A 19,982-nucleotide genomic window follows, 5' to 3' on the forward strand; every position below is an offset into this window, starting at 1 on the left:
TGATACTACCCACATTCATATAATAACGGGTAAAATATTGTATAGTCCTTGTGGTTTGAAGTCGACATCTGTTTAGTCCTTGTGGTTTTATTTTAATGTGAATGATCCTTAAAGTCATAATTTTTAGTATGTTTAGTCCTTCTAGTTTTATTTTAATCTGAATGGTCCTTAAAGTCACAATTTTTCATCCAAATGGTCCTAGGCCACGTCAGCAATTTAGCAATTTAACTGAGAAAATTGACGAAAAGACCATTTGGATGAAAAATTGTGACTTTAAGGACCATTCAAATTAAAATAAAACCACACGGACTAAACAAATGTCGACTTCAAACCACAAGGACTAAACAAATTTCAATTCTATAATAAAAGAAAAGATGATACCACTCCTAGGTCATCATCAAGGCAAGCACATAAAAATCCAATATGTATTCACTACTATGTGAACTGGGATCATGGATATAACTCCATGCTCGGCCAACTGTATAACTCTATGATGATCAAATCACCATATGAATCCAACAACATCCAAAATCCACTAGTATCACCAACAGGACTATCTCACTGTCACAACTTCCAATGCGTGGCCAACTGTTTATAAATCACGACAGGAGCATTTTACTCCACAAAATCTATAACCCACTAATATGACCACATGAACTATCTACTGCAAGGCCTCCTTTAAAGAATGACGTGCAAGTAAGAGATTAATGTAAAGAAGAAAATCAACAGAGCATTAAAAGATAAAACTGCAAAACAATTGTAGCAACATGTCCATGTATCTAACATCCCAAAATTAAGGTGTAACCCAGATGATTTTTTTTTTTTTTACTAGAAGAAGAACGACGATAATGCACATAAAACTTGACTGAGATCTTGAATCTGTGAGAAATTCGCAACTTGATCAAAATAAAAGGTAGACACTTTACCTATGCTTATCACATCCAAATATTAAAAAAGCAGCGCTGTTACTAACTGTTAATGTGCAAGATCGTTCTTTGTTCAACATTTGGTTGCAGATGTAAACTGCTATTCATACCTGCCGAAAAGAGAGAGATACCTTTCAGTCAAAAAATTTAAAACTCATAAACATCAGACAATACAACTGCACAAACAAGCGACCAGAAATAGAACACAACAATATAAACTAATGAGGAGATGCATCACCCTGTATGTAAAACATTAAGCATGATAAACTAAACAACCAAATGCACATAACCTCTCAGCATATGTGAGACAAAACAGACATCAACAATTATCTGGGGAATTAAAAGAATTGGAACTTCCCAGTAATCTGGTTCCAATTTGACATTCATGAACAAATTGGGCTAAATAATTCCCCCAAGTCATTCAGACATATTTGTAGAAAGCAGCACCGCCCAAGAAAGAAGATATTTTAATGAAAGAGAAAAAAAGAAAGATGGGCAAGGTACTGGACTTGCATAACCCTCTGTGATCATTAACAGAGTTGCATCGGATAAGAAGTGGTCCAACTCTTTTGAAAGGAACACCAAACAAAGACCTGATCATCACAGAAATTCAAGTATTTTGACGGCAAGAAGAGAATTTAAAATAGAATTTCGAACTAATGCAACTGAAGATTTAGTGATCCTCTTGGAACCTGATGTATCAATATACTGTAATACTCAATGAATCTAACAAAAAGAAATCATAACTGACTGGTACATAAACAGAAATAGATACTTTCTCACTAGCTTAAGATTAATTATGAACAGTTAAAATGCAAGGAGAGATGATAAATCATGTCAAATAAACTAACAACAGAAACTGCGTCCAGAGGTATAGGGGCACTCAGAATACAATGGAGAAATAGCACTAAAAGTTGCAAAACTCATTCACCAATTCTCTAGGGAAAAACCGAATCCTTGTATTCCGTATATTGATACCTACCTACCTATATGGCTATATGGCATCTCTCCATTTTTTTGAAAACGATATTACACCCACAAAACTATTCTCAAAGAAGAGACTATCATTGATATTCATACAGAACAGCCAGATATTACATATGCCAAGAACATAATTCTTTTTGCATATCAAAAGGGGCATTCTGTGTGCTATCATAGAGACATAACGATATGATTTGTATCACTGGATTATTGGACATGTATCCTTATTCCTTACACCCCAGTATATTTCTATATTTCTCCTGAATGTATCATAGAATTTGGTTTAAAGGTTAGAAGATGGTTGATATATGTCGGTGTTGTGATCAACCTTTCCTGATCTCAGAGCAACCTATACACACCTAGTATCTTTTCACCTAAACTTATTATCCAAAAGAGTCCTATCACCACAACAATGCATGCCATTCTTCGTGTTGGGAAGATACAAGATAACTCTGGCAAGACAATGTCACTACAATAGAGTTGAAACTTAAACTTCAAGTTTGGCACTCAAGTATATTTATCATCATTAGTCAAATCAAACGCAACTATAACAAAATTTCTTGTCTGCATGATTAAGCTAATTAAAGATTGTTTGTCTTGTCAAACCAAACCAAACAAAACCAAAGAAACACTAATTCAAATAAAGGTCATGAATCTGAACAGCAAAAGATGCAATACCAATTGTCCTCAATCAAGATCTTCTTGTCTAGGCTCTGCTCCAGAGTTTTGACTTCCCCTGTTCCCTGAGTTAGGCCCATCATTGGTTCCACTTCCACTTCCACTTCCACTCCCAGCATTACCAGCCTCGGGTGCGCCACCAAATACCCTAAAAAGGCGAGGCAAGGAGATGGTAAACCTCCGCTCAACTGTACGTGGTGCCTGACCCTGAATGTCAACAGCTTGCCCCCTACTCCCACCAACACCACCAGAGTTGTTGGCTCCACCAACACCAGCAGCATACTGAGTGCTATTTGCATTGGCCGCATCGCCTCCGCCGCCACGAACCCTCTGCTCATACTCTGAATCATCAGTGGGCAACTCGTGGCGGCAAACAGGGCACGAGTTGTGCAACTCCAACCAGGGAAGAATACAATCCGAATGGTAAATGTGCTTGCAGGGCATCTGCTTGGCCTCCTCATCAAGCTCAAACGAGTCCTTACACACCGCGCACTGCGAAGAGTCGGAATCCAAGAGCTCCTGTGTGATTTTCACAACTGGCAAGGCCTCCACGGCGGACTTCGAAGCCGGCGGCGTGCCGTAGCGGTTCGGATCATTCTCAGCGAGCTGCTGGATGAGTTGCTCCAGCCCTGGGCCGAAGAAGTAATCTCCCAAATTGACATTGGTAGGAAAGCCTGAGAAATCCCTACCTCCGTCGCCGCCGGTGTGATCAATCACAAACTGAACATTGGCGCCGTCGGCCCTCAGGCCTTGCAGATAGCTCTCGAGGAACCTGAAGGGGTCGAAGGCGTCGGGGTCGTGAAACGGCGAAGCGCGGGAGGTAGAGCGGGAGCCGGCGCCGCCGAGGATGGCGGAGAGATCCTCGGCGAGGTTTCGCGGCCCGGCGGCGGCGGTAGGGGCGCCGAAGAGGAAGGTGGGGAAGCCGGCGGAGGGGAAGGGAGGGCCGTCGGAGGGGAAGAAGGGATTGGGGATAGGGTTAGGGTTAGAGGATTCCATCTCTTCGAGGAAGCCGCCACTGCAGACAGGGCAAGCGAGATCGGAGGTAGGGGAAGGGTTGAGGGTTACGGTGCGATCGCACTGGTGGCAGAAGTAAAGCGGGGAAGGAGGAGGAGGAGCGGCGACGCCGGAATTGCCGCCCGAGGACGACATGTCGTTTCGATGGGGAGAGAGAGATAGAGAGAGGTTTTGACGGAGAGAAAGGGCGATTAAAATGGAGGACGAAACGATGAAGACCTGAGGGAGTTTTAGAGAGAGAGAGAGAGAGAGAGAGAGAAATTCACGGATGGTATTTAACCGTTGGTAAATGCACGCCGACTACGAGCGGACTCGTAGTCCTTTTGTCATTCCCTTTCCTTTTCCAATCTCATTCGGGAAGTCCAAGATGGCTAGACCTACGATAAATGGGCCTGGATGTAGACTCCGTTAGCTTTTTGGCCAAGCCTGCCTTCATAACATTCATCTATTTTCGGAGAAATAATGAACTGGGCCGACCCATTGATAATTCGTAATATAAAAGTTCATCGAAATTGAACCGAACCGATTTCTATAAGTTTGCTCGCTCAAAAATCGTCCCGATCACGTGTCACTGGCCTAGGGCTTCTTGTTTCGGCTCACACGTCTTGTTCTGGCCTAGCAACGTGTGAGCTAGAGTGCCAATTCGCGACCAAGAGGCTAAGCGACGATTTGTTGTAGTTGATGATCTTGCGCTAATCTAATTTCTAATTAGTCGATAATAGGCCAAGGAAGGATCACTCTTGGCAAGTTGTGTTCTCAATGCGTTTGATGCAAGGACTTGACACAAATCGGCTTTGCTAGCCTTTATGAAAAATTAAAGACAATATACTCCAACTATGCATTGCAACACAGTGCGAGACCGCTTTGATAGCTTTGGGGCTCAAACCTAGGTTGAGAAACAAACTCAACTAGGTAAGAACCACTAAGCTACTAGCTTACTGTGGTTATATTGCACCTATCTCGATCGAGTGTTATCATTCTAGGCTATCGATTTGTATCCTCGAACCCACGTATCTAACACGCATTGCATGCAGATCTTGCCTAATGGCCAAGTGAAAAAAAGGAATGGAGCTAGGCATGTGAACATGCATAAGATCAATTTAGGAAGACCCTCGACCTATTTCTTCCTTGCTTCACCTGCAAGAGAAGAGATATATATGCATGAGGAGATGATGGAAGAAAGCAATGCAGGATATGTATATACATAAATAAAGCAAACGGAGAATCAAACCCAAGGGAATTGAAAAAGAATGATTCCGGGACATACCTAGCTAGCTAGCTTGCAGGTTCATATATGCCATTGGGCATCATATAAATAGAGGCATCCATAGTCGACATTCTTCAAACCAATCTATCTATCCTTCCCTATTTATCTCCATTAATTACTGTTCTATAATTCATCGAGAAGTTTATAGCAAGCCAGCTAGAACAAGATCAAGATATCTACGTACATAGAGTTTCAATTTCCATGGATCAAAGCAAGGCAGCCGGAGCTGATCATCAGGCCATGGCCAAACGTACTTACGAGGACTTCGAACCCTTCTGCAAATGGCATAACCGCGACAATGTTGTTGAGGTCCATCTTCAAGGTACGTATGCATCCAAATTTGTACGTACATCCTAAAAATTTCACCCGATCGGGTTCATTTTAGTCTTATATGCAATCGATATCATACAGTTGTGCTTGTTTAATCCGATGGTTCAGGTTTCAGAAAGGAACAGCTGAGTGTCCGTACCACTCATACGGGGATGCTTACAATCCATGGAGAACGTCCATTGGACCAAACTAAATCTACATGGAGCCGCTTCCACAAAGAACTGAAGCTTCCAAACAACTGCGACACAAATAGAGTTGCTGCAAAATTTGCTGCAGGAGTTCTTACAATAACAATGCCTCCCAAAGTTGTTGCACAACCACCTCAATCTCCACATGAGGATGATCAGAAACAGCAGCTTGCTAATCGTGAAAAGTTACCGCGACCAAGCCACGTTGATAATCAAACAAATAATGATGAAGCTTTAGGTAAACTTATCAAACAAAATCAGGACGTAAACGCAACCAATGATGAAAATGCTGCATTGCTTGAGGAAGAGGTCAAGCAAGGAAGCAGCTGCCAATTCCGACAGAGAAGTAGTTTAGCCTCCAAAAAACACATTGCAGTGAAACTTGTGTTGGTGGTTGCCGCGGTGGTCGCTCTGGGTTTCGGGGCATATGTCCTATACAAACACGGCCATCACTCATATAGCTCGCTGCAAGTAGACTAGATCTTATGTGATTAGGATCCCCAGGATCCAAACTCAGAAATGCTATTACATGCAAAGGGAAGGAAATAAAGGAAAGCTAAAGAAAATAAACGATGAAAATTTATAATTCAATGTTCTTTAAGAAATTGTGAATGTAATATGTTTCTGTATTGATAATCTTCAAATGATACAACAATTTTATATACAAGGAGAATGTAGAGCTATTCTAGGAAAGCTATAAAAGCGCAATCAACTATCAACTAATTACACATAATCACGATCCATGAGTTACTCCAATATGATTGCTGGAATCATTCCATTGATACAAGAGATCATGGACCTGGTTTCTTCCTTTAATACTCCCCCTCAAGTTGGAGTGTGGATATTGATAACACTCAACTTGCTAAGATGTGTGTGGAAGGCTGGTGCACGCAACGGCTTAGTAAACATATCAACTATTTGATTCCCAGTAGGTACATAAGCAGTTTTGAGTTCTCCCTTTTCAATTCTTTCCCGAACCGTATGACAATCCAACTCAATATTCTTTCCTGATTTCCTTTTTGTCTTAGCGGATACCCAAGAAAGATGCAACGATGTGCACGTTTGTCGAATTTGTGTTTAGGGTTAAGGTTGGTGGCATAGCATAAGCTACCGAAAACTCGAAGGTGAGAGTAAGTAGGTGAAGTCCCATGTAAGAGCTCGTATGGTGATTTGAGGGAAAGAAGAGGTGTAGGGAGTCAGTTTATAAGATAACAAGCAGTAGCAATGCTTTCTCCCCAAAACTTTAAAGGTAAATTGGCTTGAAAACGAAGAGCTCGACCCACATTTAAAAGGTGGCGATGTTTGCGTTCAACAACTTCATTTTGTTGAGGAGTGTCGACGCAAATATGTTGAAAAATTGTATCACGTTTGTCAAGAAAGGAACATAGTGATATAAATTCCTTTCCATTATCAGAACAAAGGATTTTGATGTCACAATTGAATTGAGTTTTGACCCAAGAGATGAAAGATTTGGTCAATGGTTATGTGTCAGACTTAAAACGCATGAGATGGACCCAAGTAAAACGAGAAAAGTCATCAAGAATGGTAAGAGAATAACGAGTATCAAAATGAGTGTGAGTTTTATGTGGACCCCAAATGTCACAATGAATCAAATCAAAAGGTGCAACCGTTTTTATTGAACTTGAAGGGAAACTTAAACGAGATTGTTTTGCTAGAGGACAAATGTCACATACATGTTGAGGATGAAACATAATTTCGGGAATGGTTTGGGACAAAAAATAGAGAGGTAGGATGATGGGTGCCCAAGTCGTTGATGCCAAAGGTCTATGGTACGAGTAACATGGTGGGCTAGGTGAGGGTTTTGTCTTGGTGTGAGGTAGTAGAGTCCGTTAAAATGTTTGCCCAGTCCAATCGTCCTCCTCGTATCCACGTCATGCACAACACAAAAATCCGGATAAAAAATCATAATGCATTTCAATGCCCGAGTCAATTTACTCACATATATCAAATTTATTCGGAATTTAGGCACATGAAGAACACCATCAAAGTTCAAATCAGTTGACAACTTAATAGTTCCAATGCTTTCAATGGCGGCTTTTCCACCATTAGGTAGACCATCAAAATCATGAGATGTTGAAATTTTGTTGTGAGTAAGTGATAGATAAGAAACATGGTCCATTGCTCCACTGTCCACGATCCAATATAATGTCGAATGAGGATCAGTATGTGCAATATTGCAGGTAGGTGCGTGTGACTATGCATCGGAATGATGTAGGATAAGTAGGTACGTCATGTTTGTTTGTGTGGCTTTGGACAGTGTGTCCTTCTGTGTAGGCCATAACGTTGATTTGGTAATGTTCTAGTTTTGATAGTGTTTGATGTGTTTGCGGAAGATGGGTGAGTCACCAAGATCGGTGCTCTGATACCATAAAAAAATTGTGAATGTAATATGTTTCTGTATTGATAATCTTCAAAATGATACAACAACTTTATATACAAGGAGAATGTAGAGCTATTATAAGAAAACTATAAAAGCGCAATCAACTATCAACTAATTACACATAATTACAATCCATGAGTTACTCCAATATGATTGCTGGAATCATTCCATTGATACAAGAGATCATGTAACTGATTTCTTCCTTTAATATTCTTCAATGATGCAGTTACAAGTCATATTGCATGTATTCTCAATGATTTCAGCAACAACTTCTGCATTTAGATTCTCAAAGACGACATAATGTATTGGCAGAAGTTTTACCAAGATTGGAGATTATTTTTCTCCCCTCACTACGTGCATAATAGACTTCATCAATCAGTAGAGTTTTAATCACCACAACAACCTTATGCACATAAGATGTACCAATTCAATTACCTTATGCACATAAGGGCGTACATATACCTTATGACCCGTTAATCATGTTTCGGTGGAGTCCCATTGTAGGTTTTGTTTATAGATCCGGTTTTTTTGTTTGGATTCATGTTATAATTAGCGTTGCTTGCTGGCTTTAGTTTCTGGATGTGGGTGTACGTAATAGATCTAGTATTAGTATACTTAGCCCGTGACACTTCGTTCCAGTCACCACTCACCAGCCACAAACTACAACTGAGAACATGACAAATCATGGAGATGGATGACTGCTCAACAGAAGCTAAATGTAAGCAAATTCAAAGTATAATTACGCGTTGTATTGGGTTCTTTTAGAGTTTTTGTCATAGAGTTCTTTTATATCTCTTGGTTTATTTACTTACATTTTTGAAAGGAATCGGATTTCTCAATGTTTACAAGTGAAAACAGATTTTGATGGTTCTAAGACAGAACCGACTTATATACAAGGATTGAGGAAGATTATTTGTATTCCCGCGCCGATTTGTTAATTCATCTATCTACAAAAAGAAATACTTCAAAACCCAGCACTACGTGCGTACACTTGCCCTACTGAAAACTTGAAAAGTATGTACTTCAAAGAAAAGTAGACATTAAAACAAGTTTGGTGGTTCCTTCCGTCGCTTACGGTGGTTCCCCCTCCTTTAATTTGTGGCCCTTCTTCATATATACAACAACTCCGGCTCCACCCTCAAGTCCCCTACTCACAAAAGTTGCAGTCTATTTCTTTCTTTCCTGAACGCGTACGTCTAACAAAATAATCATGGTGTTGTAGTTGGTTTGTTCTTTAGTTTGTTTTATCCGCACATTTTTAATTTTTGGATGCATTTCTAAACCCTAGCCTCTTATAGTTCTATATATATTGAAAAAGCTACGGTTAATGCACAATAGAAACTAAACTTCAATTGAAACCTCAATGTGTGTACTAGAACCTAGTTACAACACAAATTGCGAGTAGAGCATGTTAACGTACTTTTCTTTCGATGTTAAATTCTTTTTGAACATCTCCCATATGTCGTTTCCTTGGAATTTTCAGTTTTACATGGTAATTAAGTTTTTGCGCTAGCTAGCATGCACCTTCTGTAATCTCCATTTTCTTCAATACATTTTCATCACTTGGGGGAAATTTTCACATGTATGTTTATTAACAACTTGTTGTCGATATTGTAAATTGGTTCAATTATATATAAATGTGAAACAAATGTATTAATTTTGTTGTTAATATTGTAAATTAACTTATAATTTTAATTCAATTAGTTGTAAAATGAGTGTATGATATATATCTCGGTACTGTATATAGACAACTTGGTTTGGCTGCCAGAAGGGCTCAAGCATAGCCCCAGCCCCATATATATCGATCATTGTCCCCTGGATCAAAATCAGAGGACGTCCGAAGTCCGAACACAAAATCTTTGATGTGCCGTTAATTCCCTGAATCACTGGGACATGGATATATATATCAATAACAGCGCAGTATGTGTCTATGTGATATACATCAACCTGTAGAGACTAGCTAGCTATAGCTAATGCCAGGACAAACCGAAACCTGGCAATTCAAATCTGTCACTCCCCACATCACAAAACTACGAAAGTTTGCCTTTGATCTGCCAGCTATAAACCCAAAGAGCACACATGTGATATCACGTACCTAGCTAAGATAAATTCATTTTCTTCTTTTAAATTCTTTTATCAAATTAATATAATTAAGTTCTTTTATATTACATCAGCTTGATCACCTCAAACCCTATAAAATCATGCACCACCTCTACACCTGAGGCCTCACCACTCTCACATAATATTGTTCTATTTTATAAAATAGACACTAGAAAGTTAGAGGTGTTCTCTTTGCTTCTAGGGTTTCAGAGGAAATGGCTTCCAGAAGCACTGCCTCACTTGCTCTCTTCCTGGTCGTCAATCTCCTCTTCTTCACCATGGTTGCTAACGCCTGTAACACATGCCCTCGACCAAAGCCGAAGCCGAGGCCGAGGCCGAGGCCAAGGCCAACCCCAAGCCCTGGTACCCCTTCCACCCCAAGCCCTGGTACCCCTTCCACCCCAAGCCCCGGTACCCCTTCCACCCCAGGTACCCCTTCCACCCCTTCTGGCACCGCCACTTGCCCCAGGGATGCCCTAAAATTGGGGATTTGTGCTAATGTCCTCAATAACTTGCTTAACGTCACCATTGGCACACCTCCAGTTCAACCTTGCTGCACTCTCATCCAAGGCCTTGCCGATCTCGAAGCTGCTGTATGCCTCTGCACTGCCATCAGAGCCAGCATTCTCGGCATCAACCTTAACATTCCTATTGCACTCAGCTTGCTTCTTAACGCCTGTGGAAACCAGGTCCCAAGAGGGTTCCAATGTTCCTAGACTAAAATTAAGGAAAAAAATAAGTATTATTTTCTTTAATTTCCACTATTCTATATATAGCTCTAATTTCTTGTTAAGCAGAGTGTGCAATTATTATGTAAGGTGTGAGTAGTACGTATTGGTGGGTTTGCTTGAATTATGCAGTGGAGTGATTGGTGAATAAGTTTCACTCAGTATTGTTTACTATACTATGTAATCATATCTGGGATGAAATGTAAAAGTTCTATCATTTATTTTAGTTGTAGTATGAATATTCATGTCGTTTGATCTCAAGTACTCTCAAGTCTCAACTACCTTCCGGGCTTAATTTTGTTGATTATATGATTTATAAATCTACAACAGTTGCACTTTCCATACCGGATTTCCTGTTAGCTTTGTGGTTCAGGCTTTCGCCTTTCACACGAGTTAGCGGGGTTTGAAATTAAGCTGGTATGGTGGTGGAGGTGGTAGTAACAGTGGATGTAATCTGGTTACGGAGCTTGTTTCTTCCACAAAACAGTTGCACTTTCCATAACAAAGACATATGAAATATGAATATACATGTCAACTACTTCAATCTCAGAAATACGAAACGCTCAAAGAAAGTGAGCTGCTTCAAAGTTGGTATGGGTCGACTCAACCTATTCCCAGCATTATTATTTCCACTAAGCAAAGATTTGTTTTGCTTGAGACCCTCAGGAAAAGACTAGATCAACAAGAGATTCTAGACATAGATGTCGTTTCTCTCTTGGAGCACTAGAGACTGAAAGAGATGCATGTATACGATCCAACTTTTATCAGTCGTTCGTCCATGATTGATGGTCCTTTGGGGTTCAGAGAATTGCAAAGCAACGTCTACAACAATTATTTTGCATTGTTCACTCCGTGACTCATTATATACGTAAAATAAAATATGTAAGGACGAAAATCTAACTTTTTAACGCATTTGACTTGACTTGCAAAAAGGGAAAAAGATTCCGTCTCATATCATTTGCTCTTTTACCTCACCAAATAATAATGCTTCTAGCTTGTTCACTCCGTGACTCATTAAAATACGTAAGATTTAGCCGTAATTTGAGAACATTAATCTTAGCTTCCTCAAAGGTTAAAATAATTAATGTTATTTGGAACTTAAACATCCCTCCGAGGGCCAAGACTTTTGCTTGACTTTTATCTAGAGGAAGGTTGAAAACTAGATCTCGAATTGCTTTTATCTAAAGGAAGGTTGAAAACTAGATCTCGAATTGCTCGTTTTACCAATCATATTGGTTCAAACTGTGCTCTTTGCAATAATGGGGTGGAAGACATTAATCACTTGTTGTTTTCTTCCCCCTCTGCTAAGACTACGTGGAATTGATGTTGGATTTGATCAGACCGGTTTTTGTGCTTTTAAGGGTCATGATAAATATGTTATAGAGAACTGCATTACTGTTTGCTGGAAGATTTGAGAGGTAAAAAATAATCTCATTTTCAAAAACAAGCCTTCTTCTCATGTGAGTGTTTTTCATGTTGCGACCACCTCTGTTGAGGCGTATAAAAAGCAGAATCTAAAAGCTTATGTGGATGGAAATATCAACTATAGAAAAAGTCACTCATATCCTCAAGTCATTCGGTGGCATCCTCCCACTGAAGACTTTGTCAAACTCAATTTTGATGGGTCTATTCTAGAATGGATCGATATATAGCCTTTTTTTTTTAGAAGAAATTTCATTAATAATAAAGAAAATTACAGCACAATTGAACGATCGGTTATGATGCCTACACCACAACACACATTCCTAACAAGATCCATAGTTACGGGTCCGTCACTAAAAGCAACATCCATGAGCCGAAAGGGCCCAACCCCTAACCAAATTTGACGCTCAACATGAGCTACCAAAGCCTGAGAGTCACGATACAACCTTGTCACCAACAATAAACCGAGCCAATTATCCTTCTTCAACACCGTGTCTAAAGACCACCAGACCACGTGCAAAGGTAATCCACCCACATGTTGACAACCAGCCAACACCGAGATAAACCATAATCCCCAGGTATGACGCCACCAAAGTAGCACACCAACCAAACCAAAACACCCTAACCCTCGCTCAAAAGAGGAGAGACTTATTAAACCTAGCCAAAACCAAAAACCAGAAAACCCTAACCAAGAAAAACAACAAACAAAAACAGAAAAAACAAACCAGGTTAGGCCCAAAAGGACCCAAACCCAATTAGCAACCCTAAGAACAAAGAGATCAAAGCCCACTAGATAATTCCAGCCCAAACCTTCGTTGGCCCACCTCATCAGAGCACTAGCAGTCTTGCTCCGCCGCCTTGGTCGAGCTATCGCCGGCAACCTTCCAACCTTCGCTTCTCGCCATAAAAAGGCAACGCAACCTCCAACGCAGTCCTTCCACAAATCGAAACTGTGCAACCGAACCCAGATTTGGTCAAACCAACCCAAGCAAAATGGCTCCGTCTCGACCTGCCCATCTTCGGTCCACCACCAGCCATGCGCTACCACTCCACATCGATGATCCATCAGCCAATTTGAAATCGCCGCCGCTCTAGCCCGCTCTACCATCCATACCAGCCAACAGGTATCAGACCACCAACCACCTGCAAACTTCCTCTTTCCATCCATCGCTATCACAGAAATAAAAACCAGCCCGGTAGCAACCACCACACGCAGACGAGGCAAGGAGCCACCGTCAACATGGGAGCGCCGCCGGACAGGCCACAAGGTCGCCCTCTGTTTTCCCAACCCTAATTCGCATGCCTGTTTTCTCAGAATACGATAGCTAATTTAGTTACTCGAGATTAGAGGTTAGCTAATCCACAAGGCCACAATGGATCGATATATAGCCTATTTTTGCTGGTTCTAGAAAGTTTGGTTCAGCTTTAATTCATGTGGCAGAGTGTAGTGCTATTCGAGATGGTCTCTTTCATGTGTTGCTAAATAACCGTAAAAAGATCCAATTTGAAGAGGATTCAAAACTCAGCAATTTATGTCATCAAGTAGAGGTGCTCTCCCTCTTGGAGACTCATAACCCTTTTCAAATACATCCTCTATTTGACGTCTAAGTTTGAAGAAACCAGCTTCCATTACATTCCTTGTGAAGCTAATTTCGTTGCTGATTCGATCACTAGTTTGGGTCACCAAGCTGCAAATCCTAATACTTGATGTAGAAAGTTACCGCTCTTAGTGCTTAACGTTTTTAATTTTGATAACTTATTTGTAAGATGTAACCGGGATTTCAACTTATAATTTTACTTGTTTTTTTATCAATAAGTATGACTCGATGCTTTGATCACTATGCCGAAGAAAATTTCACTTTACGCTAAACTTAAACATTGGTCACCGCCGTTGGTGTCACCAATCGACAAACTGAAACGGGTGAGCAGCTAGAAGAAAAGAAGAGAAGAGAAGAGAATGGGTTCAAGAGGAGGCGCGACGGTTTTGCAGCAGCTAAATCGGGCGAGTCGAATGAGAACGAAGCTTCAGACGGCGCTGGAAGCCAGCGCTCTGGAAATAGAAGACGTGTCACATCAGCACGCCGGACATGCCGCCATGAGGAATAACAACAACGCCGGCGAGACTCATTTCAACCTCAGGATCGTCTCCCCTAAATTCGAGGGCCAGAGCCTCGTTAAACGACACCGCATGGTTTACGACGCCTTGGCCGACGAGCTCCAGTCCGGTCTTCACGCCCTCTCCATCGTCGCCAAGACTCCCCAAGAATCCGGCCCCAAGTAGACAATTTCCCCCCCCTATTTTTATGTATTGATTTTTCATTTTGGATATTTAATATTTTTGATGCTGATGATTTATACATCAGTGTGTGTGATTGTTCATCGAATCGGAAAAGGTTTAATAATATTTCGTGTTGAATTTGCGACGAATGTTTGTTTATAATTTCTAAAGATAAATATAATGTAGATTTTAGGGAAGTACTGCATTGAAATGCATTAGAATTTGAGGTGGTCAAAGCAGCCTCAAATAGTAGTTGAGATGGATAATGGAAATTGCAAAGACAGATTTCTGTGGAATGCCAACCGTTCCTTCCCCTAGGAATTAGTGGAGCCTCTAATTTCATTTCAGAGAGGCAGAGACACAGAGAGTGCTGGAATTACTCACTCTCTTTGTTGGCGCCAAGCCCTTGTTGTTTCGTCGCCTCTCTGGTTGTTGTATGAATTGTTGTTTCAGATAAGAAATCTACCAAAGCAGGAAGAGAGGGAGGCACGCAGAATTTAAGTAATTGACAATGAACAAGGCTTCCGTTTCCAAGGAGCTCGATGCCAAGCACGCCAAGGTTTGCTCTCTCCTATCTTTCCTTAGTCCTTACAATTATTATTCGGATTGTAATTGTGCTCTCTACTTGTATGTCCAGATTTTAGAAGGTCTTCTTAAGCTGCCGGAAAACCGGGAATGTGCTGATTGTCGGAGCAAGTAAACATTTCAGAAACCCATATGTCTTATGCTCTAGACTTCTAAATTTGATAAATATCACATCCATAAGGTCCGTCTTACCTCTATAAGTTGAAATCTGATTATGTAGTGGTCATTTCTATCTCTTGATGCTAAGTGAAACCCAATGGGAAGTTTTTTTTTCTTCCATTGTCTTGTGTATACAACTGTCTCATGTTTATTTATTTGCTGCTATTCACCATCTGATGTCTGGCTTGGGAAAACATGCAATCTGGATATTGAGAATCTAGTGTTCAGTCACCCTATCTTGGACCCGTAGTTTCATAGGTGGCCTTTACAATGATGCTTTCCTTTTCTTACTTTCAGTTAATGTGATCTTATGCTTTAATATATTTTGTTTCAGAGCCCCACGATGGGCAAGCGTGAACCTGGGAATATTTATTTGCATGCAATGTTCAGGAATCCATCGGAGCCTTGGAGTGCACATTTCAAAGGTTTGTTAGTCCACCTCTTTTTTTTTTCATTTTTTTTTCATAGGTTCATATAAGTCATAGGTTCATATAAGTCAGGAGACCATTTTTTGTCTCTTTTTTTATTACTAATCATAAAAATTTGTCAAGGAATTTTGGGTAGGTCACTAAAGGAATAATACAGCTATAGGAATATAAAATTATGTAAATTACCATAGTATCATATACATCTGATATCAATTGCTTACATTATTTTGGTTTACTAGTCTTCCGGTTATCAGTTAATGCTTATCAACCTTTTTCAATAACATGTGCTTGCAATACATATCAACATTATGTTTCTGATGATAGCATAGCCTGGATGATTTTGGAAATAGGTCCGGTCTACTACTTTGGATACATGGCTGCCAGAGCAGATTGCTTTTATGGAATGTAAGAGCATGCTTTAGCTTCTTGTCACTTTCTTTATTTACTGCAATGCGCACTACTCATACCCATGTGTTGCTAAATCGTACAGCTACCATCTTATAGCATCTTGTTAAGATGATTCTCAGAATTATTAGCATTCCTGAGGCAACTACTCTGCTTTCATCGTAGTCATAGTTATTTTTCTCCTTCTATCCCCCACAAGTTTACTAAAAGTAGTTCTTCTGGATGACTTTGTTGAATTTCTAGTGACTGTCATATGAAAACTCTATAAGCATGTTACTAAATATCTTGTGTATTCATGTGCAGCTTTGGGTAATGAAAAGGCAAACCATTATTGGGAAAAAGAGTTGCCACCAAATGAAGACAGAAGTGAGATTGAGAAGTTTATTCGTGCCAAGTAATTCTCTGATGAAGATAATTTTGATCTTTCATACGCAACTTGGAGATTTTGTTAATATTTTGCATTCCTTCTGTTCTGAGCTATTCTAGGAACTTTCAGGTATGAGGGGAAAAAGTGGGTTGCGAAGAATGCAAAACAGCCCGCTCCTGAACTAGTTGAAATGGGCACCAGTTCCAACAAGTTGGTAGAAGGTGGAGCCACCAGTGGGAAGAAACTAAGGAGGCATTCTCTTGAGGAAGCAGTACTTCCTACGCGTCTTGCAGAAGATGCTCCTCCAGTAGCAAGACCCCGCACGGTAATTATATGTATTTAATTGTTGTGAGTAGTGAAATTATTTGGGTTCCATAAGTAAGGACAAATAGTTTTTGCTCCTTCATCATACCTGGTGTTCTTAACATCATATAGATTTCATTTGGAACTTCTGTCACTATTTCTGCTTCTCCAAGTGTGGAATATTTTCTGCAACGTAAGAGATCTTTATGTTTGTTTCTTTTTTTAAGAGTTATTAGGGTTCATGGTCACTCTTCAATCAATGAGGGAGCTTTTGGAACTTGATAGTTTCTAAAGTTGGTTTTAGAAACTTTGTTGCAAATGATCCTTCCTTTTGAGTTCATAAAATTTGAAGTCTCTATTGCCTCTACCATTTTATCCCTCCCATAGAATTGCTGGATCAAAATCTTATAACATTCAAAGGTTCAACAAAAGAGAAAATGCACTGCTCCGTAGAATCTGTATCTGCGATTTGGTATATGCCTACCAACTCTTTTACTGCTTGTCTTGATGCACAATCACAATCAACCTGAGTTTCTAGAAATTATTGTAATGAACTCTACCAAAGAGCTACTGTTTCTCTACTTGCTTCATCAAATTAATGTGTTTGCATTGCTCCTTTTTGTTGTAGTTCAATTGTATGGTACACTAGAGTTGATACCCGCGCCTTGGCGCGGTGTATATTTATAAAGCTGGTTAATGATTCAGTTGATTGATGGAAAAGTTTTTGATATGTACTTCATAGAACTTCAATACATTGTATATCACATATACATATGATTCTAATAATGGAGCTATTACAAAAGCAACAACATTACATAACAAAACATCTAGTGTTGTGTTCAACCCAAAATAGTAAATGTTTTGTAAGTGCACAAAGTAGAACAATTATCTAGAGCAGTATGATCGAAAATATAGCTCCAGTTTTGACTGTACAAAATGCTCTTATTTGTTTAACTGTTTTTCACTAAAAACGCAATCTTAGCTTATTAAGAGTTAGATTAAACACTGCAAAAATTTAGTTATTGTTCAGCTCCTTGCTTGATGATAATTTTTCCTTGCTTGGGTTCACAATATGTAAAGATACTAAAGATCAATCAATGATTAAAGAATAAATCTACAGTCGGAAAGAAATCAGAAATGCATGATCATTCAAGAATTGACTATAAAACTTGAATCTTTTGCAATTGGTCAATAATAATCGGTGAAATTTTAAAAAACTTGATTTATAGGAAACTAAAGATAGGAAAAAAAAAAAAAGAACCAACTCTACAGATCTATTTCATACTACAGAAGGGAAAAAAAAAAAACAAACACACACACACACAAAGCAAGTGATTAATTAACTGAAAAGAATATCTATCTCAAGCTTCTAAAGAGACTTATCTCAAAATGTTAAAGATGAGAACCTGACATAAAAACCAAACAAAAAATGAGGAACCAACTCAATTGAAAGTAAACAAAACTAAAACCAAAAATGAGAAACCAAGTAAATTAAAAGTAAACAAAACAAAAACCAAATATATTGCATTAGTATATAAAACATAGTACTTCACCACACGATATTTAAATTAACTTAGTACGTTTTGTTAATTAGGAGTTGGTTTGCAACCAGATAATTTCTTTGACCAAATCAAAGATGTATGTACTTCAATTAATATTTCGTTGCTAAAATAGAACCAAAATTGTTTCACCTCAATAATTAAGAAAATAAACTTGCTCAACCTTGGTCTATGATACTACTACCCTATTTTAGATTGACTTCGATAACAATACCTTTTGTGAGATCTATGAAAAAAATAAATAAAATTGAGACACGGTAATGAAGATAAGAGTTTAAAAATTACTTTCCACAACATCCTCAACAACAACTAATTATATAGAAGGCAATTATATATCTAGGGTTAATGATAATTTTGTGGTTTTTTAGAAACAGAGGGCATAAACGGAATCACACCCACCAAAAGTAAGGACAAAATCGTCTGTGCACTATTCATGTGATATGAACAGTGATTATGAACAGTAGACCATCCTTTAGTGTATAGGTAAATATGGTACATTTGGACAAGTGTGAGGGGTATACATATTTATAATTACTGTGGTTCATGCAGGTTTCTTTAGATTTGAATCACACGTTGACTAGTTCACCTCTACCAAAGGGGCCAGCACCGATGACAGATTGTAATACAGCAACAACAAAGAGCAATGGTGAAACAAATCTCTTCAATTTGCTTCATGTCCATGATGCAAAACAGGAATGTGTAACTGTACCTCCTGCACGCTGGGCAACTTTCGATTGTAAGAACATTAAGTATTTTTTTTTTTTTTTTTTTTAACGCTGGTTTTAGGATCTTTGAAGTTGGAGTTATTTTCATGAGAAATGATAAAATGGACATTGAAGCCAAAAGATGTAGTTCTGCCAATAGACAGCTGCTTTTGATTTGATTGCCTGCTAAAGGATGTGGTAAAATCATTAGTAAATGTACCCTAAGCCAATTTACTCCTCTCAGATCAAATTTTTGTTTGCAGGACATGGCTATTTGATTTAAGCCCCTGGGATTAATGTTTGGCCAGCTGCTGACATTAAAGTCAGAGTGGTACTTGATGTGGGCAGTGTTTGTTCCTGGGAAGAAATGTGGGATTGGACAGTACATATAACTGTTCATCAAGGTTTGTTGTTTTTTGAACTTAATATTGGCAGATTTTGTCTCTTCCAATCAAATTTCAGCAATTACCGACTTTTGTTCTCTCATTCCATTGCAAATTTAACTATCGAACTAATTTGTTTTCATCTTGACTCAACGATTCCTTCTTTCCACATTTCTATGCAGGATCTCAAGTATGAAATAGAAATACATCGCCACACATCCTTCTCCATGGTGCTGAGATATGTTTTCTGTTTCTCTTTGTTTCTTTTCTTGAGTCTGGATTCATATTTGAAAGAAGGTAGGGTTGTAGGGTATGTACACCTCACAGAAGGTTATCTGTAATAGTACCAGAAGAAGGCAGCATATTTTTGTTTAATAGAAGAGCTCTCTTAATAGAAAGATAAAAGGTGTATTAATTTTACAAGAGTTCATAGGTCATACCAGAGCAGGTGGCTAAGGTTAAAGTCATGACGATATTCCTACAATAGTTTGATTTTTTGTCGTTAGAAAGTTTGAGACCCATTCTTGTTTCCTTGTTAGCTCTACTTTTCCAATAATAAACAGGTTTCTGATTCAAATTGTTGTAGCTGATTATAGAAAAAGAGAATGCAGAGACACAGATGTTTGTTTCAAACAATACTAGAAGCATTTTAGACCGTTAAATCCGGAACAAACGCAGGAGTGCTAGCAAACTCGAAATGCTATCCGGCAAGATTAGTACTGGATATGGAAAGCGAATAATTAAAGGAAGTTGTGGCTTGATTTTGGGAGCACAAT

The 19,982-nt window shown here is 39.2% G+C and overlaps 5 protein-coding genes across 7 annotated transcripts; 4 read left to right on the plus strand and 1 right to left on the minus strand.

The window, feature by feature from the left end:
- Positions 1 to 706: 706 nt before the first annotated feature.
- On the minus strand, positions 707 to 3,825 carry LOC101312829 (E3 ubiquitin-protein ligase RING1-like). The gene is made up of 2 exons (XM_004299418.1): positions 2,586 to 3,825; positions 707 to 1,036 (listed from the first exon to the last, which is right to left on the minus strand). The coding sequence occupies exon 1, from the start codon at positions 3,732 to 3,734 to the stop codon at positions 2,595 to 2,597; it is 1,140 nt and encodes a 379-aa protein (XP_004299466.1). The 5' UTR covers positions 3,735 to 3,825; the 3' UTR covers positions 707 to 1,036; positions 2,586 to 2,594.
- A 952-nt stretch (positions 3,826 to 4,777) lies between these two features.
- Positions 4,778 to 6,148, plus strand: LOC101313118. Its single transcript, XM_004299419.1, has 2 exons — positions 4,778 to 5,188; positions 5,305 to 6,148. Exons 1-2 carry the CDS (start codon positions 5,068 to 5,070, stop codon positions 5,862 to 5,864), a joined length of 681 nt encoding a protein of 226 aa, XP_004299467.1. The 5' UTR covers positions 4,778 to 5,067; the 3' UTR covers positions 5,865 to 6,148.
- Positions 6,149 to 10,002: 3,854 nt separating this feature from the next.
- LOC101313413 (14 kDa proline-rich protein DC2.15-like) lies at positions 10,003 to 10,848 on the plus strand. 3 transcript variants are annotated; one of them, XM_004299421.1, is made up of 2 exons: positions 10,003 to 10,272; positions 10,315 to 10,848. In XM_004299421.1, the coding sequence occupies exons 1-2, from the start codon at positions 10,101 to 10,103 to the stop codon at positions 10,599 to 10,601; spliced, it is 459 nt and encodes a 152-aa protein (XP_004299469.1). In that variant the 5' UTR covers positions 10,003 to 10,100; the 3' UTR covers positions 10,602 to 10,848. The 3 variants fall into 3 exon arrangements, with proteins under 3 accessions (XP_004299469.1, XP_004299468.1, XP_004299470.1); XM_004299422.1 differs by having other exon boundaries at positions 10,090 to 10,248; XM_004299420.1 differs by having other exon boundaries at positions 10,003 to 10,848.
- Positions 10,849 to 13,647: 2,799 nt separating this feature from the next.
- Positions 13,648 to 14,460, plus strand: LOC101314088 (sufE-like protein, chloroplastic-like). The gene has a single exon (XM_004299423.1). It carries the CDS (start codon positions 13,993 to 13,995, stop codon positions 14,314 to 14,316), a length of 324 nt encoding a protein of 107 aa, XP_004299471.1. The 5' UTR covers positions 13,648 to 13,992; the 3' UTR covers positions 14,317 to 14,460.
- Positions 14,461 to 14,824: 364 nt separating this feature from the next.
- On the plus strand, positions 14,825 to 19,412 carry LOC101314375 (probable ADP-ribosylation factor GTPase-activating protein AGD15-like). Its single transcript, XM_004299424.1, has 9 exons — positions 14,825 to 14,872; positions 14,951 to 15,009; positions 15,392 to 15,482; positions 15,836 to 15,890; positions 16,194 to 16,284; positions 16,387 to 16,582; positions 18,669 to 18,855; positions 19,087 to 19,227; positions 19,389 to 19,412. Coding segments are annotated over exons 1-8 (729 nt in total). The 3' UTR covers positions 19,089 to 19,227; positions 19,389 to 19,412.
- The last annotated feature ends 570 nt before the right edge of the window (positions 19,413 to 19,982 follow it).

This window comes from Fragaria vesca, linkage group LG5 (genome assembly GCF_000184155.1).
Source record: "Fragaria vesca subsp. vesca linkage group LG5, FraVesHawaii_1.0, whole genome shotgun sequence".
Lineage (NCBI taxonomy): Eukaryota > Viridiplantae > Streptophyta > Magnoliopsida > Rosales > Rosaceae > Fragaria > Fragaria vesca.

What these genes read in the sequence shown, in the direction of transcription:
- LOC101312829 (XM_004299418.1), bottom strand. Translation starts at nt 3,734, where the DNA reads ATGTCGTCCTCGGGCGGCAATTCCGGCGTCGCCGCTCCTCCTCCTCCT.
- LOC101313118 (XM_004299419.1), top strand. Translation starts at nt 5,068, where the DNA reads ATGGATCAAAGCAAGGCAGCCGGAGCTGATCATCAGGCCATGGCCAAA. An exon ending in TGTTGAGGTCCATCTTCAAG is followed by an intron (nt 5,189 to 5,304) that starts GTACGTATGCAT and finishes CCGATGGTTCAG; the next exon opens with GTTTCAGAAAGGAACAGCTG.
- LOC101313413 (XM_004299420.1), top strand. Translation starts at nt 10,101, where the DNA reads ATGGCTTCCAGAAGCACTGCCTCACTTGCTCTCTTCCTGGTCGTCAAT.
- LOC101314088 (XM_004299423.1), top strand. Translation starts at nt 13,993, where the DNA reads ATGGGTTCAAGAGGAGGCGCGACGGTTTTGCAGCAGCTAAATCGGGCG.
- LOC101314375 (XM_004299424.1), top strand. Translation starts at nt 14,825, where the DNA reads ATGAACAAGGCTTCCGTTTCCAAGGAGCTCGATGCCAAGCACGCCAAG. An exon ending in TTGGAGTGCACATTTCAAAG is followed by an intron (nt 15,483 to 15,835) that starts GTTTGTTAGTCC and finishes TTTTGGAAATAG; the next exon opens with GTCCGGTCTACTACTTTGGA. An exon ending in GCAGATTGCTTTTATGGAAT is followed by an intron (nt 15,891 to 16,193) that starts GTAAGAGCATGC and finishes ATTCATGTGCAG; the next exon opens with CTTTGGGTAATGAAAAGGCA.